Source organism: Crocodylus porosus, unplaced genomic scaffold, assembly GCF_001723895.1.
Source record: "Crocodylus porosus isolate Cpor-Errol unplaced genomic scaffold, CroPor_comp1, whole genome shotgun sequence".
Taxonomy (NCBI): Eukaryota; Metazoa; Chordata; order Crocodylia; family Crocodylidae; genus Crocodylus; species Crocodylus porosus.
This window is the reverse complement of record NW_017728916.1, coordinates 27,101,458-27,118,750: the sequence shown is the minus strand read 5'-3', so window position 1 is coordinate 27,118,750 and position 17,293 is coordinate 27,101,458. Positions and strand designations below refer to the sequence as shown.

The window sequence follows — 17,293 nt, the reverse complement described above, 5'->3', positions numbered from 1 at the left end:
CCCCCGGGCCCGGCTGCTCGGGGAGCGCGTAGCCCGGAGCCTGCGGCTGAAGCCCGAGCGCTGGGAGCGCTGCGCCAGCAGCCCCGAGGCGGAGCCGCTGCTGCGGGGCTTCCTGGACCGCGCGGAGCCGCCGCTGCTGCTGGTGTGGCCGGGCCCCGCGGGGCAGCTGGCGCTCAGCTCCCGCTTGCCCTCCGGCGCCGGCCACGCCAAGGCGCTCTTCTTCCTGCGGACGGGCCCGGGCCCGCTGAGCGCGCCGCCCGCTCCCGGCCAGCTGCTGTGCGGCGACCTGCCCGCCGCCCCGCTGGAGCACTGCGCCGCGCTGCTGGAGGAGGTGAGGGCCGGGGACTGCGCGGGCTGCGCCGCCCCCAGGCCCCTCCCCTGCGGGCCAGGTCCCTTTTGTCCCTCCAGGGCGGGGGCGGCTGGGCTGGAGCACCTGTCACCCCCTCATGGGCCGCCTTACCTCTGCCAGGCAGCTTTGGTCGCCCTCGCAGGCTCCGCCAAGCAAGGTGCCTTTGCCACACGTGCGGGGGGAGGGGGTTGCCTCCCCCTGTCCTAGACCTCTTCCAGACTCTTGGCCTCCAAGTGAACTACCAGAAATCAGCGCTGACCTCAGTTAAGTTTCTGGACTGAACACCAGTCCATTGGAGCATTCTTCCCCCAAGAGTGATTGATTTCTCACTGTGAAGAGCCTGATCCTCAAGTTGGAGAAGCACCCAAGAATGGCATTTTGATTGCGCAAACAGCAAGGCAGGTTACACCCCAGAGGCATGCAAATCCGGGCATAATTGGTCTATGACTTGGAAAGTGATGGACCTTCGTTACACCATAGCCTTCCTGGCTTGCAAGCAGTGCTCCCCAATGAACGCCCTTTCAACCCCCACAACTACAGTTCATTTAGTGATGGGCATGTTTTGGCTCAGCTGTGGAGCACACAGACCATGGTCAGGTTTGGGTCATAGGGTTGCATCAGGAGAAAATCTTTTAAATTAATGTACTTGAGCTGAAAGCAGTCAGAGGAACTAGAAAGCCTTTCTTCATTATGTCCATGGCTGTCACATCCAAGTAATAACGGTTTTGCCCTCCTGCTCCCTGTCCCACATCACTTATGCCCTCCCTTCCTTCATAGACTTACCTGCAGGGGACTGTGGAAGCTGCTCTCTACCATGCTGTCTGGCCGTATTGCTGGCCATGTGCACACCCCTCCTCTGCTGTGGCCAGTGTTCATCCTCCTTGTTCTCTGCCAGCCTGCAGGGTGAGACCCATTGTTCCCTGACTTTTTCTCCTTTAAAAGGAGAAAATCTGCATTTTTCCATGGGAGGAAAACCTGGATCCCTGGCTATGAGCCAGGGTGTTAGAAGCAGGCAAGGTCATGAAAGCAAGGTTCCAAAATAGAGTCAGAAGTCGGGGTGAGAAGGCTGAGGTCTGCACAGGGCTAAGACGTTGGCAGTCACCAAAACAAAGTCACAAGCCAGGGGTTTCAGGAACAGGAAGCAGGGATCCGGACTAGTCACTAACCAGGAGGTCTGGAGAGGGAACTGTAGCTGTAAAGGATGAGGACATGGGCAGTCACCAAACTAAAACCACAAGTTAACAGGAGCAAGGAAATGGCCATCAGAAAGCAAGGGTGTAGGAACTATAGGCCTGGGTTGAGTCTGGAGCTAGCAGCAAGGAGCCAAACCGAGAAGCTAAGAGCAAAGAACAAAGATTCAAGCAGTGTCTAGCATCCAAGGGCTAGACAGATCCATCTGTCCTATTAAATAGCCTGAGGAATATTGAGAGTTCAGCAGCTTGTATACCAGCAGCCACACCCATACTTCTAACTGGAGTCTACTGGAGATGGTTAGGCCATTGGCAATCAGGTCTAATTTAACCAGGGCCAGGTAGGGGCTGATTCCTGCCTGCTGCCCTGATTCCTGACTGTTCTAGCAGGAAAGAACCAGTGTTTTTTTGTTACTATTGTAAAGTAAAAAATGTCACTACTATTTTTTCTTGGCAGATATTTGATTTAGTGAATGTGTTGCATAAAACATTCATTTTGTATATATTCTGTTGGAGCACTGGTGTTCAATCCTGGCCTGTGGGTCAGGTCTGGCCCCTGATGGCTTCTCATCTACCCCATGGGCTTCCCACATATCTGTGTCCCCATGGAGCTCCACAGGCCATGGCTCTGTATGCTAGATCTGGTGTCCAGGGTGGCACGTAGCTCAGTCACGGCATGCAGAGGTGAGGGGAAGTGATGTGGGCCTTCAAATCTCAATCCCTACATGCAGGGCTGGGTAGAAGTGATGCAGAATCCTGGGCCCTGATTTTGCCATGTGGCGTCTGCGGCAGCACATGGTCCCAGATCACTGATTTCAGCATGCGGGCCCAGGTAGAGGCAGTATGGGGTCCTGGGGCTTTGATCCTGGCATGCAGCACTGGACAGAGGTGGCATAGGGTCCTGGGGCCCTGATCACAGTGTGTGGAGCACTACTGTGTTAGAGTTTAAAATGAGAAAGTGGTGTGATGGAAATTTATAAAGAGGAAGGTATGGCTGTTAGTGTTTTGGAGATGTTATTTTTATATTAAGACACCAAGCCACTGGATTTCAAATCCCAAATGTACATTGCCAAACTAGTTATTATCTCTACTGCTTACATGAAATTTGGACATTTTTTTTTTGGTCAGAAGATGTACATTGTTTCATGGCATTCTGTAAAAGGAAGAGTTAATGGTATCTTAGTATGACCCTGGTGGTTGTAGCTAAGGTGAATTGATTCGCCAAGGGAATAAACAGCAGGTGTTGTTAAGTATCTGAATGTGTGTGTGTGAGTAGGGAAAAAGCGTAGGTTAATGGTGGTGTGCTGTATTTTGTGAGTTTGAGGGTCTGAGTTTTATACTTGTCCTTTAATCACCTGAATTGTTTTTCACAGTGTTCTTTATGACTGAATTTTCCTATATTGCAAAAAATGTTGAAAATAGAAGGACCAACAGTCTCAGGAGGAATTGATCAGGATTCCTTCAGGGAGGTTCCCTCTTCTGCACAGGGCAGCTCGAGTCATGTTGATGTTGCCTGTGCAAAGTGGAGTGAAGTTCTGTCAGGGCCAGTGAATGCAAAGGGGCTGTAGGACCCACCTAGACCCATCCCTGCTCAGTAGGCTACCAAGGCAGTTGCAGAGCTGACCCTTTAGCTCTGTGCCAGCCCTTCATATTCCCTTAGCTGCATAACAAGTGTGATCCCATTGGCTCACCTCTGACCTAAACCAAACAGGCCATAGCTTTTTGCAAATGCCCTAGACACTTTGGGGGAAATTCTTAACAGACACCATGTGGTCAAGAAAAATAGGTCATTGACCTGTGAAACCCACTGTTATATAGACTGAAGCCCTTCCCTCCACTCCTTTTACACTAGCAATGGAATAGCCCTTGGTGTACTTTGGTTATTTTGGCCTGGACTGGATCCAGAGTTACGTTTGACTAATGAAAGCCTCCAAAACCTGTGAGCTACACAGTCCCATTTAGTTGTTTTTTCTTTTTTCTTTACCTACTCTAATGATTTATATTACAGGTAGTAGCACCAATCCTAGGCAATGAGAAGAACCACCACAGCTGGCCACATGTGGTGTCACAAGATATTATGCGTCATGTCCACAGCCTAAAAAGTAATATTTTCATGATTGTTGGTCAAGTAAAGGGCAAGACCTTACTTCCTCTTCCAGCAGGCTCTGAGAAAGTTGAATGTATAGACTATGAAAAAGAAAAAATGTAAGTGCTACTTCAAGTTTTTATTTCCATTATCCACCCCATACGTTTGTTTATATTGCAGTTAAGAAATGCATAAGATAATGCAAAAGCGAACAGGACTTTCTTGCTCACTGTCCATTCTCTTTGCTAATATGGTTTAATCTATCCTTTGGTTTACATTTTCACTCTTCAGGGACTGTGTGATAGCATAAGCAAGGAATATGTAGACTCTTCAAAGACACACACACATACATTATTCATAGAGAAATAATGACAGCTGTACAGAGAAATCCCAAACACTTGTATGCAAGATCCTGTATCAGTTTTGTGACCTTTGTAGATCTAGATATCAGGTCTGCAGCCTTGAATCCTGACCAACAAAGCTATCTATATCAACCTGCCAAGCTGCTACTGTTTTCAAAGGTTGGATGAGGCCTGCCTACAGCCCGCATCAGTGTCAGAGTCTCTGCCCACTCCTTGATATCTGAGTGGCTAGCTCCTGTCACCTGACTGTACACTTCCATTTAAGTAGGGACCTACCAAATCACATTGTGTGGATTTTGTGGAAATCAGGTGATGTCTGCAAAATCCATGGGGGGGGTGGGGTGGGGAAACTTACTAAAAAATAAAATGCAGGCTCCCCAGTAGGAGCCAGCAGCCTTCCTGGCTGGAGAGCCTACCTGGGGGAAGGGTGGAGGGAGGCTGCCAGCTAAAAGATGAGCAGGCAAGATGACTGTTGCCCCTGCCCCTTGCTGCTGCTGTGGCCCACCCCTCTCCAGCAACCATTGGTGAGGGGTAGGGCCGTATGACATATAGCCCTTTCTATCAGTCAGCAATGGAAAGCAGGGCCATCAGGGCCCTTTGGCCACTCAGAGGCATGGGGATACCCTGGCCACAGTAAGCCCTTGAAAATGACAGCCAGCCCCATGATCTGCCTGCAAAATGGGCTAGCTGCCTCCCTGAGTTGGGTTAGACCCATATATATGACAAGGCAGATGAGCAGGAAGTGTCTGGGCTACCAGGCTCTTCTACCTTAGAAACTTTCTCCAGACTACAGCTACTACACTAAAAAGTTGAAGTTAAACTGCAGTTTATAAAATAAATGTGGGTGTATGGTTATTTGACACAGTTCAAATTACAACAAAATCAATCATAAGATGTTTTTACTTTTTGCAGTGAGGAACTAGTAGATAAATCTGTTATACATGCCATTGAATCAGCAGTTATAGATTGGAGTTACCAGATACAAGGAGCACTGAAGAGAGAATCATCAGAGCCTCTTCTACAAGGCAGCAACCCCAACCCGAAGGTGGAATTAGAGTTCTGGAAAAGCAGGTACCTTGTGGGCAGCTTGTAGTTTATGTTTTTCTGTTAAAGCTTGCCTGTTAGGAAAATGCTTGCAGTGGCTAAAATTATTTGTGCAAGATATAAAGACTGAGCAGTCTGAAGTTCAATAAAGACTCAATATGGAGAACATAGTACCTAAACAATCATTAACAAGTACAGACATGATCATGAGCCATGAAATAGATTTGAGATTACTACTTGTGCAGGTGGCAGCATTTCAACAGAGCACCAGGCTAGGGGTTTCAGTCTTTTTTAATACCCTTTTCATCAGTTCACCAAGAACAAGCAACATGATAACCATTGGCTGTGTCTACACGAGATGCTGACTGTGCAGTAGCTCATGACTACTGCGCAGTAGTGTTGTGTGGCAGGAAGCATGATGTAATGCTACTGCACACTAGTCATGAGCTGTTGTGCAGTCAGCATTAAGAAAAAGCCATTCCTCAGTGTGACTGTGCAGTAACGACTGCTCAGTCAGTGTCTCGAGTTATCATGGCCACTGATGCTTATTTCCTGAAGAGTTACTATCATCTGCAGGAATAGTTAGTGGTGTTTTTCTTCTCAAGAGGGTTACTGGTGTTGCTGTCACTGTGGAACTTATGCTCCATTTGTCAGATGTACGATGTGCCCTATCTATTGGATAGAGATTATTGTTCTTCTGGAGGATCTTGCTCTTTTAAACTATTCCTCTGTAGGAGATGTCCATGCAGCTGTGGGTCCACAGCCCCTAACATACCTCTGCCAGGGAGGAATTCATTTAATACAATTGCTTTGGTGGTACTCTTGGTTTGATTGGTAGATGACACTGACTTTTGACTGTGGAAAGGGTAATTCCTCTCAGAATTTGGAATCGGTTTTAGCTCCCTGGAGCCAGTCAGGCCTCATGAATTCCCCTGAGCCAGCATACCCATACAGACTGGCTTACAATGTGCTGAACACAGAGAATAAAAATGGATGTGTTGAGCTTCTGTGATCTCCATGGAAAGGTACATTTTCTCTTGCTTTGTTTTAGGTATGACAATTTGGAATGCATTTACAATCAGCTAAATGCCAGGAAGGTTAGGAATATGGCAGAACTTCTGGACAGAGTGCAGAGCAGCTACTTCCCATCCTTCAAAGCAATGTTTAGAGATGTTGCAGCAGGTAAGGAGAAAGCGCTGCTTTACCACAGATGCATGAGCTGCTTATTTCACAATTGGTCTTTTGTCCATCCCCTTATGTTTATAGCACAGTCGCATTACATTTGATCTGCACTGGCTACATTGGCTACATTTTATTGCATTGGCTGCTTGACATTCTAAAAGCGTTTGAGAGGCCTCAGACCCTGGAGCAGAGGAGACTGCAGGATGGGGTCTGCTGAGGAAGACATCAGGGAAGAAAGGGCTAGAAGGAGTAATAAAATAGGGTAATGATTACAATGAAGTTATCTCCTTATGATCTGGAATATGAAATTAGACTACTATAGTTTTAGTTCTATACTGGGACCAGTTTGATTTCTGGTCTCTAGATCCAGAGACCTCCTAAAGGGCTGGGAGAGTTTTTGGAGGATTTATTCCATTTTTAATAATAATCTTGTATAATCCAGAATGTCTCACTGTGATGAATGTGAAAGCACTCCATTATTTATTGGATTAATTTAATTCTTTATTAAAGTGTGGCAGTGCTGCACAACAGTTTAGTGTAAAAATAATAAAATGATGAAGTTAAAGTTACAAGAGGTGTTGTAATTAGATTAGCATTGACCAAATTGGAGTTTGGTCAGAACTCTGAGATTTGTTCCTTCAAACTTGTTGAGCTAATGATAATTTGCATTTCGGCATGTAGCACCTTTTGATCTGAAGCTATCAAAGCACTTGTTGGAGGTGAATAAGTTTTGTTGCTCTCAGTTGTGTGGAGTGCTGAAGTAACATGTTCAGTCACACAACAGGGCATAGTTGAGTTGACTGTAGACCTTAGATCTTGACTCTCAGTCCCCTGTTTTAACAAGTTCATACCATCTGTGAGAAAAGTGGCAAGCGCAAGTTAATATAAGTACTTGATTTTGTTTCATCTGAAAAGTGCCATTATGGTTTCTTCCAGCATTAGGTTGACTGTATCACAAAAACAGCCTCCATGTCATTTCATGTAGCTCCTGCAATAGTCATTGAGATTTTCCCTACTGAACTGATTAACAAGAGCTGAAGATTGTGGCCAAAAGTGGTTTAACTTCAGAAGAAAATAAAATTGTAAGAGAGTCAAGCCTGGTCTAGTGTCCTCTAGGTGTTGTAGTAGATTAACATAGCAGCCTGTTTCTGGGACAGTGGAGTGGACTTTGGGTAGAAAAATAAAGGAATCTGACTCCCCCTGTAAAGAATAAAATGTAAAGAATGTTAAGATATTTTATTCAAAGATTTTGTAATTCTTACAAAAAAGTAGTTGCCAAGAATTTTTCAACTGTATGTGTTTGAATAAAAAAATTAATTAAAGAAATATTCCTCTCTTCAGAAATCCCCAGATAGGCCTAGCCAGTGGAGTTCAGTCCAGCCACATCAAAATCCTGAGAACTCACTGCTTTTTCCTTCACTGTTGGCGAAGGCAAAAACTAAAAGAAAATCAGTCATAGATTTCCTCGTTTACGCACATGGTAACGTAAGGCACCTCTGCGCATTCTGGGTGTCTGCTCTGACGTGCTAATTAACACGCATTGGTCAAACTTGATTCATTGAGTCTAATGGAATGTTCTAATTACTGTGTTGTGTACTCAGTGTCCCCATGCTTCAGAATGGTGGCAGGGGCTCTTTAAATAAAGCTCTGAACGAGCTTTAGTTAAAGCTTCCCCACTGCTGTTTTGAAACTCAGGATGCTGAATACATGTGGCACTGGGGGTGCTTCAGTTAGAGTGGCTCTCGGAGTCTCCTCCTGCTCCCCGGGGGCTCCACCCTATTTTTTATTTCTCTCTTTTTTTTTTTCCCCATGATAACAATGCTGCAACCCTCTACCTGCTCCCACAAAGACTTCTGCTGTAGAACAAAACTTGGGTATTTATGGAGTAGCTTCCATGGAATTGAGGGGTAGCTTCTTTCTGTGCTGATAGGTGTTGCTGTACCATAACCACTTTAATGGTAAAGGTTTTAAAATTTTCAAATCAAAGAAAATTAGGGTTGGAAGGACCTCAGGAGATCATCTAGCCCAAATCCCTGCTCAAGCAGGACCATGCCTAACTAGACCATCTCAACCATGGCTTTGTCTAGCCAGGTCTTAAAAACCTCCAAGGATGGAGATTCTACCACCTCTCTGGGTAACCCGTTCCAGAGTTTTACTACCATCCTAGTGAGAAGTTCTTCCTCATATCTAACCTAAACTTTCCTTGCTGCAACTTGAGACCACTGCTCCTTGTTCTATCAATACTGAGAATAGTCTAGCTCCATCCCCTTAGTAATCACCCTTCTGGTAGCTGAAGGCTGCTATTAAATCCTGCCTCAGTGTTATCTACTCCAGACTAAATAAACCTAGTTTCTGCAATCTCTTCTCATAAATCTTGTGCCCCAGCCCTCTAACCATTTTCATTGCCCTCCACTGGATTCTCTCCAATTTGTCAGTTTCCTTTCTGTAGAGGGGGGTCAGAGTACTCACCAGTGCCTAATAGAAGGGAAGAATCACTTCCCTCAGTCTGCTGGCAATGCTCCTACTAATGCAGCTGAGTATGCCATAAGCCTTCTTTGCAACAAGGGCACACTCTTGGCTTCTATTCAGTTTATTGTCCACAGTACCCCCAGGTGCTTTTCTTCAGAGCTGCTGCCTAGTCATTAAGTCCTGAAACCTGTATGCATGGGGTTGTTCTGTCCTAAGTGCAGGACTTTGCACTTGTTCTTGTTGAACCTCATGAGATTTCTTTTGACCCAATTTGTCTAGGTCACTCTGAATCCTAGTCCTACCCTCCAGCGTAGCTACTACTTCCCTCAGCTTGGTGTCATCTGCAGACTTGCTGAGGATGCACTCCATCCCATCTTTCAAACCATTAACGAAGATATTGAACAAAACCAGCCCCAGGACTGACCTCCATTTGATACCAGCTGCCAATCAGACATTGATCCATTTGCATCAAGCCATTTACCCTCTGACTCTGATGATCCAGCCAATTTTCTATCCACCTGACAGAACATTCATCCAACTTGTACTTCCTTAGCTTGTTTGTGAGAATGTTGTGGGAGACTGTACCAAAAGCCTTGTTAAAATCAAGGTGTATATCATGTTCACTGCTCTTCCTGCATCTACAGAGCCAGTCATCTCATCATAGAAGGCAATCAGGTTGGTCTGGCACAACTTGCTCTTGGTGAATCCATGACAACTCTTGCTAATCATCTTCTTCTCCAAGTGCTTAGAAATGAATTCCTTGAGGACCTGCTCCATGTCTTTTCCAAGGACTGGGGTGAGACTGAGCAATCTGTAGTTCCCTGGATCCTCCTTCTTTTGTTTCTTAAAGACGGGCACTATGTTTGCCTTTTTCGAATTGTCTGCGACCTCTCCCAATTGCCATGAGTTTTTAAAGATAATGGCTAGCACCTTTGTGAACCCACTGGCCAATGTCCTCAGCAACCTCAGGTGCATCCTGTTTGTCCCCATGGACTTGTACACATCTGGCTTTTCTAAATAGTCAGTAAATCTGTTCTTTTGCCACTGGTGACTGCTCACCTCCTCCCCAAACTGTTCTGTCAAATGCACTAGTTTGGAAGCTGACCTTGCCTGTCAAGACTGAGGTAAAAAAGGCATTGATACTTCAGTCTTTTCTGCATCATCTGTTACTAGGTTGCCTCCCCAAGTCAGTAAGGGACCTTCACTTTCACTGATTTTCCTCTTGTTGCTGACATACTTGTAGAAACCCTTCTTGTTACCATTCATGTATCTCGCTAGCTGCAACTCCAATTGTGCTTTGACCTTCCTGATTTCGTCTCTGCATGCCCGAGCAGTACTCATATACTTCTCAAGAGTTGTTTGTTCAAATTTCTATTTCATATAAGCTTCCTTTTTGTGTTTTAGCTCACTGAAGAGTTCCCTGCTAAGCCAAGCTAGTTTTGGGCCATACTTGCTAGTTTTCTGTGCATTGACATTGTTTGTCCCTGCACCCTCAGTAAGGTTTCTTTAAAGTAAAGTCAGCTTTCCTGGACTTCTTTCCCCCAGGTCTGGCTTTCCAGGGTATCCTGCCCATCAGCTCCCTGAGGGAGACGAAGTCTGCTTTTCTGAAGTCCAGGGTCCATACACTGCTGCTTTCTTTCCTTTATTTCCTTAGGAATAAGAACTCAATTATCTCATGGTTGCTACTGCTCAAGTTTCCATCCACTACTATATTCCCCACCAATTCTTCCCTGTTTATGAGGAGCAGATTAAGAAGAACATGGCCCCTAGTTGGTCTTTCCAATGCTTGCATCAGGAAGTTGTTCCCAACACTCACCAAAAGCTTCCGGGATTGCCTGTGCACTGCTGTATTGCTCTCTCACCAGACGTCAGGGTGATTGAAATCGCACAGGAAAACCAGGTCCTGTGATCAGGAAACATTTGCTAGATTTTTGAAGAAAGCCTCATCTACCTCATCCTCCTGGTGTGGTGGTCTGTAGCAGACACCAACCACGACTTCACCATTGGTGTTTTCTCCTCTGGCCCTAAGCCAGAAATTTTCAATGGGCCTATCTCCAATTTCATACTAGAGCTCTGAGGAATCATACAGCTCTTTTACATAAAGAGCAACTCCTCTTCTTTTCCCCTGCCTATTCTTCCTGAACAATTTATACCCATCCATGACAGTGCTCCCAATCAAGCAAACTATCCACTAAGTCTCTGTTATTCCAGTCACATTGTAATTTCATGATTGTACAAGGACTTCTAATTCTTCCTGCTTGTTTCTCAGGCTCTGTGCATTTATTAACAGACACCTGAGTTAACTAGCCAATTGCCCTACTTTGTCAGGAAGAATCTTCCTAAATCAGAGACAGCATTCACTAGAGGTGCACCAGTACATCCGGCTATATCGTATCAGCACTGATAAAAGGAAAATTGACATGAAAAGTCAGTAATCGGCTTTTTTTAGCTGATGTGCCTGTTAATATCGCTGATAAATGCTGTGTGCATGCATGCAGCCACAGCACACATGCAGCTTGGAGTGTAGCCCAGTAGCTTGGAGAGCACTGTCTGGCCAATAAGTCTATTTGGGGAAAGGAGTTTGGGGGAGGGAAGGGATGTGGGGGGAGACAGATTGAGGCCTCGCAGTGAGGGAGGGAGTGGGGCGGGGCAGGGGATGGAACTGATGGCTCATCCAGGGTGTGCAGAGGCTCAGAGAGGGAGGGCTTGAGGGAGGGGGGTGGCTCCTGCCACTGCATGCATCACTGGGGAAGGCATGGTGGGCATGTGCTCCCCCAGATCTGTGTGTAGGGTGATAGTAGGCTGCTGCTGCAGGCTAAAGCCAGAGACTGCACTTGGCTCTTCCTGGCAGCTTTGTTGGGGTTGGGCAAGGTAGAGGTGGGTAGCGGTGGTGCTGGGGAGAGGTTGTGGTGGGGCTAGAGCCACCCCAAAATTTGCTGTAGTCCCCATGTACCTCCCTCTCAGTGCCACCGCCTCCTGCCCTGCCCAGCACGAGTGCAGCTGCCAGGAAGAGCCTCGTGCAGCCTCCAGCTCCACCCTTCAGCGGCAGCCCACCCTCATCCTACGCACAGATCTGGGGGGCACATGCCCCCCCATTTCTCCCCTGGGGGTGCACACAGCAGTGGGAGCCATGCCCCACTTCCGAGGCCCCCATACCCACCGGACAAGCTGTGGCTCTGTCCCACATCCAGCCCCACTCCCCACCTCCCCGAGGGGGGCTTGATCTCTCTCCACCATGCCTCTTCCTTCCCCCCAACGTCGCTTTTCCCCAAAAGACTTACCAGCCAGATGCTACTCTCCAAGCTGCTGGCTTGCATACTGGCAATCAGATCAGCATCAGCCAATATGGCTGGTAAATAATCGGCCATCGGTATCGGCCCAAAAAATCTTTATCAGTACACCCCTAACATTCACCTTTCTTTCAATACGAATCTGGAATCACTTAACATAAAAGAGGTCCCCTATATCTAATGTTATTCATTTTGGATTAAAACACTTGAGTAAAGCCCTGGCGTCTGAGATTCTGGAGAAAATCCCAGTGTTTTACCATTATCTGCGGCAAGCTGATTTGTGAAGAACTATGCCTTGTCTCCACACAACTAATTCTTTTGATTCAGTTGGCAGCCAAGTCTGTGGCCTGCACAACTGGTTTTTGTGGATCCTTTCTTGCCCAGTGTAACAGGACCAGTGCCCGGGGCAGCCGTTGCCCCCAGGGGTGAAATGACCTCTGCACCATGCTAAGGCACCCTCCCTTTGCTCTTGCCTGCTGTGCCTTGATCTTATTGTTGTGCCTTCTATGATTATTAATGAAATTTTGAAAGGGAGTCTGCTGAAGAGTCTTAGAGCATGCTATCACATGTCCTCTTCATTTGCGGATCCCTCTTGGACCCTGCTGCTCCCAATCCCTCTTTCCCGCTAGATAGGCCCTCCTGGCCCGCGTGTGCCCCAAGGGCACTCACTGCCTTATGGACTAATCATGGCCTCCAAACCTTCCCGACAGCAACATCTGCACCTCGCAAGTGTTTCTAGTCATCACTTAGGTGGGCACCTTTTCCCATATCTTAGGCTTCTACTCCCTTGTTGGGCCACAGGCTTTTCAGCTTCTGTCCCCACTGCTCTGGCTAGTCCCTTTGGCCTAGACCCATTACACCAGGTCTGGCTCCTCAGGGTCTATCCCTTGTCTCGCTGTCTTGGGCTCTTATCATTGCCATGCTCAGGCTGTGGGCCCCCAGGTCCAATCTCTGTCCCTCTCTGAGCTGTGAGCTCACTAGTCTTGTTTCCACCCCTTGTAGACTATGGGACCTTGACCCTTGTTTTGCCTCTCCCATGCTTTTCTCTGTCTCTTACTGCAGTCAAGCCCCTGCCCTGTGGCAGGACTCAGCCCCCCCAGCCCAGGACTGACTTGAAGAGGCTCTGGGATCCACTGGTTGATTGCTATTGACCAGTTTGTGACCACTGTTTTAGGGTATGTTATGTATGTAGCAGACCTAATTGCTTCACAAGATGGTTTGCTGTGTCTTGTAGATTTGTACTAGAAACACCTGGAAGTTGGTTTCTTTTCATGATCCCAAAGAATGGTCATCATTATCTTTTTGTTGTCATTGTGTTAATTTTGTTTCCTTTTACTGTTGACTTTTCTAAAGAAATCAGTCACACCTATTTTGTAAATTCAGCTGCTGCCTTTTAATTTGAAATGAAGTTGGGGTCAGTGTAATAATTCTATCTCTGCATGCCAGGAATATAAAGATCTGATCACTTCTTGTGTGCTACTTTTTAATGCAGCTTTGAGTGAGGCCCAGGATATTAACCTACATCTGGCACCTCTTCAACATCACTTGGAGGAAATAGAAACAGTGGAATTTAGTGAGGTGAAGTCATTGGTAAGCTCCTTGCTCCATGTGGTGTGTTTAATCTGGGCCACGTCTAAGTACTATAACACACCTGCACGGATAATAGTGCTGCTTCAAGAAATATGCAACCTGCTGATTCAACAGGTAAGTTGAGTACATGTTTTAAACCATGACCATAACCCTCTGGGGGCACTTAGAATTTTTTATACTAGGAGTCAGCTCCCAACATTCCATCTTGAACAAAGTATTATAGCTTTCACAATTTCCATTGGGATTATTTGGGTTTTTGAACCCATTACTTTGGCCACCCTAACCAAAGCCACTTCACGTCATTTTTCCTGTAGTGCTTGTATGTTGTTCCTGTATCCATGTTCTTGTCTAAGTAACCATTTTTTGATCATCTTTAGGGCATTTTTAGCACTTATGCACTCAGAAGAATGTTGTTCTTGCACTTATAGACCTGCGTATATGGATGACTATGTTATTGCACCCACACTGGGCAACAAAATGAAAGTGAAAGACCACTCATTTTTTTCCTTGAATTGTTGAGTGGCTGGGATACTCACCTGGGAGGAGAGAGGACCTGGATTCCCTCAGAGGGCATTTGAAACCAAATCTACCCTCACTTTCCTACATAGCACTCTTAACTACTGCATCAAATATTAGCTATTATTCCTTGTCTTCTTTGGCCCTCCTTTTGAAGCTGACCATCTGGACAACTACACTAAGAAGACGTGTGGGAGATATGTGGGGCCAGGAGGAAAAGAGTAAGCCAGTGGCTCAGTGCAGTAGCTCATGGCTTAGAAAGGAGGGGGGCCTGCATTCTAGCTGGAGTTCTTGTCCCCAGTGAAGCAGAAAGTTCATCCTGCATTGTCCTATATCCATTTTTCCAATGACTACATTAGTGGCTCACCTTCAAAAGGAGCAGCAGAGACAGGTCTGAGCATTGGCTGGTCTGGTGAGATGGTTAGAGTGCTCTAGTAGGAAGCTGAAAAACACCTGGGTTCAAGTTTCCTCTGGGTTTGGCAGGAGTAAAAACAAAGACTTTCTGCTTCCTGGGATGAATGTGCTAATCACTGAGCTGTGGCTAAAAGAGGGACATCCCTTTTCTGTTCCTGAGGCTGGTAGCCACAGGTTTTAGTTGACTCCATTTTTAGGTGCCTGTGTTTGCTACAAATCCATAAGAGGTCTACATGCACACCACGGCTGCTATTATGCATACTTTGTATGTGTGACTAAATAGTGGTGCATATTCTTTAAGAAAAAAGAGAGAGAGATAGGAGAATCTGAGGAATTATAGACTGATGAGCCTGGCTTCACCACTTGGGAAATTACTGGAGAAAATTATTTAAAAAATTGTAACTATATGGAGTAGGAAAAGCTGATCATAAGCAGCCAGCAGGCCTGTGTGAGTCAGTAGTGATCTGATCCAGCTTTGGATCCGGCCGCTTCAGATAGCAGTGATCCAATCTGGAGCTCTGGACTGGGTTTCTGCCTTGATCCGGCCGAAGCAGCGCCGAAGTTTTGGAGGTGCCAAGAGATCTGGCCATAGGGTATAATGGGGGAATCAATGAAATATCTAAAACTTTGGGGTTTTTTGTCTGATTTGGATGAAACTCACAGGGATGGTAGCCTCTGCTGAGAGCATGAAACCTGACAAGTTTCAAGAAGATTGGTGCAGGGGTTTGGGGGGAACTGTACCGCAAATCCTTGAAAGCCAAACTCATGTCATGGCTGTGTGTTACACTGCATGGGTGTGTGTGTGTGTGTGTGAGAGAAAACTGTAGTGGTGGCAGCCCCTGGTGAGGCCACAAAGCCTGTGAAGTTTCAAGAAAATTGGTATATAGGTTTTGAGGGAACTGTACCCCAAATTCTTGAAAGCAAAACTCCTGTCATGTCTATGTGTTACATCACAGGGGGGTCAAAACTGCAGGGATGGTAGCTCTTACTGAGGACACAAATCCTGCCAAGTTTCAAGGAGATAGGTGTAGGGTTTTGGGGGAAACTGCACCTCAAGCTGTGGACAAGCAAAACTTGTGACATGGGTGACTCTGTGTGTGTTAAGGCGCAGCAGGGTGACCCTGCAGGGATGGTGGCCCTTGCTGAGGCCACGACATCTGCTAGCTGTTGAGGAGATCGGTGCAGGGGGGTTCTGGGGTCCTGTACCCCTAGCTACTGACAGGCAAAATTCATGCCGTGGGTGCTTGTGCAACTGACTGTGGCTGTCTTGGGGTAGTTGATTGTCTGTATTATTTCCTCTCCTTAGCCTGGTTTTGTAGGTGCTAATTGATCGCAATTAACTGGCTACATTAGCTAGGTCTTGTGTATTGAGCTTGTCCCTGAGTGAATTGTGATTGATTGGTAACTGGTAACACAGTAGCTTAGCAGCCAGGCCTGCAGTAGTGTCTCCTACACCCCAAGACAGAGACAAGCACCCATGTCATGAGTTTTGTCTGTTAGCAGCTAGGAGTGCAGGGCCCCAGAACACCCCCTGCACTGATCTCCTTGACAGCTGGCAGACTTTTTGGCCACAGCAGGTGCCATCATCCCTGTGGCTGTCACCCCGCTGTGTCACCCATGGCACGAGTTTTGCTTGTCCACAGCTTGAGAGGCAGTTCTCCCCCAAACCCCTGCATCAATCTTCTTGAAACTTGGCAGGCTTTGTGGCCGCAGCAAGAGCTACCAGCCCTGCAGTTTTAACGCCCCCCCATGTTGTAACACGTAGACGTGACAGGAGTTTTGCTTTCAAGAATTTGGGGTGCAGTTCCCCCCAAACCCCTGCACTGATCTTCTTGAAACGTGGCAGGCTTCATGCTCTCTGCAGAGTCTACCACTCCAGAAAACGTCATCCAAATTGGACAAAAAACAACAAAGTTATAGATATTGTATTGTTTCCCCGTTATACCCTACGGCCGGATCTCCGAGGTGGCTTCGGAAAGATCCGAACTACTTCGGGAAGCCAAACAAAGCCAGTGCTTTGACCCAGACATGCTGCTTTGGACCCCCAAGCATCCGAAACTTCTCCAGATCTGAAGCTCTGTCCAAAGTCTTGCACAGCCCTAGCAGCCAGTATATATTTGTTAAGAATAAATTATGCCAAACCAATTGATTTCCTTCTTTCACAGAGTAATTAGTCAGGTGGATAACTACTTGGGTAAATGGGGGGAATGCTGAGGACATAGTATACTGGGACTTTCTTAAGGCTTTTGACAAAGTTCCATATGAACTTCTCATTAGTAAATTGGAAAAATGTGGGCTAGATAGAGTCACTACAAGATGGATACATAATTGGTTCAATGACCATAAGCAAAGGGTACTTACAATGGATCAGTATCAGATTGGAAGGAGGTTTTGTGTGACATTCCATAGGGGTCTGTCTTGCATACAATGCTATTTAAATGTTTTTTAATTATTTGGAAAATAATAATATGCTGGAAAAAAGACCTTCCTTAGCAAATTTGCTCATGATATGAAACTGAGAAGGACTGCAGTCAAAACAGGGGATAAGAGGAGAATTCAGTTGGCCTTGTGGATCTCCACAATCTTCCTGGATTTAGCAGCTTAGGAGAGAGGCTGTTCCTTATCCTTAGGGGAAGGACCTCCCTTCTGTGGTCTGTTGCTGTGTAAAGTTTCTTTCCATCTTCTGTGGTGTATTTAGTCCCAAAGCAAAGCATTAAGAAACTGGGGGGCTGTGGTGTAGACACCCACACAGTCAAATGGGTCGCCAACTGGCTGGAGGGCCGCACCCAGAGGGTGGTAGT

At 46.4% G+C, this 17,293-nt stretch overlaps 1 protein-coding gene across 1 annotated transcript in view; it reads left to right on the top strand.

The window, feature by feature from the left end:
• Positions 1 to 3,311: 3,311 nt before the first annotated feature.
• LOC109310857 (dynein heavy chain 9, axonemal-like) overlaps positions 3,312 to 17,293 on the top strand; it is a 15,392-nt gene continuing 1,410 nt past the window's right edge. Inside the window, exons 1-4 of the mRNA XM_019536187.1 lie at positions 3,312 to 3,744; positions 4,900 to 5,058; positions 6,083 to 6,213; positions 13,465 to 13,676. Of these exons, the coding sequence (XP_019391732.1) occupies positions 3,617 to 3,744; positions 4,900 to 5,058; positions 6,083 to 6,213; positions 13,465 to 13,676 (630 nt within the window). The 5' untranslated portion in view covers positions 3,312 to 3,616. The remainder of the gene's footprint in view (positions 3,745 to 4,899; positions 5,059 to 6,082; positions 6,214 to 13,464; positions 13,677 to 17,293) is intronic.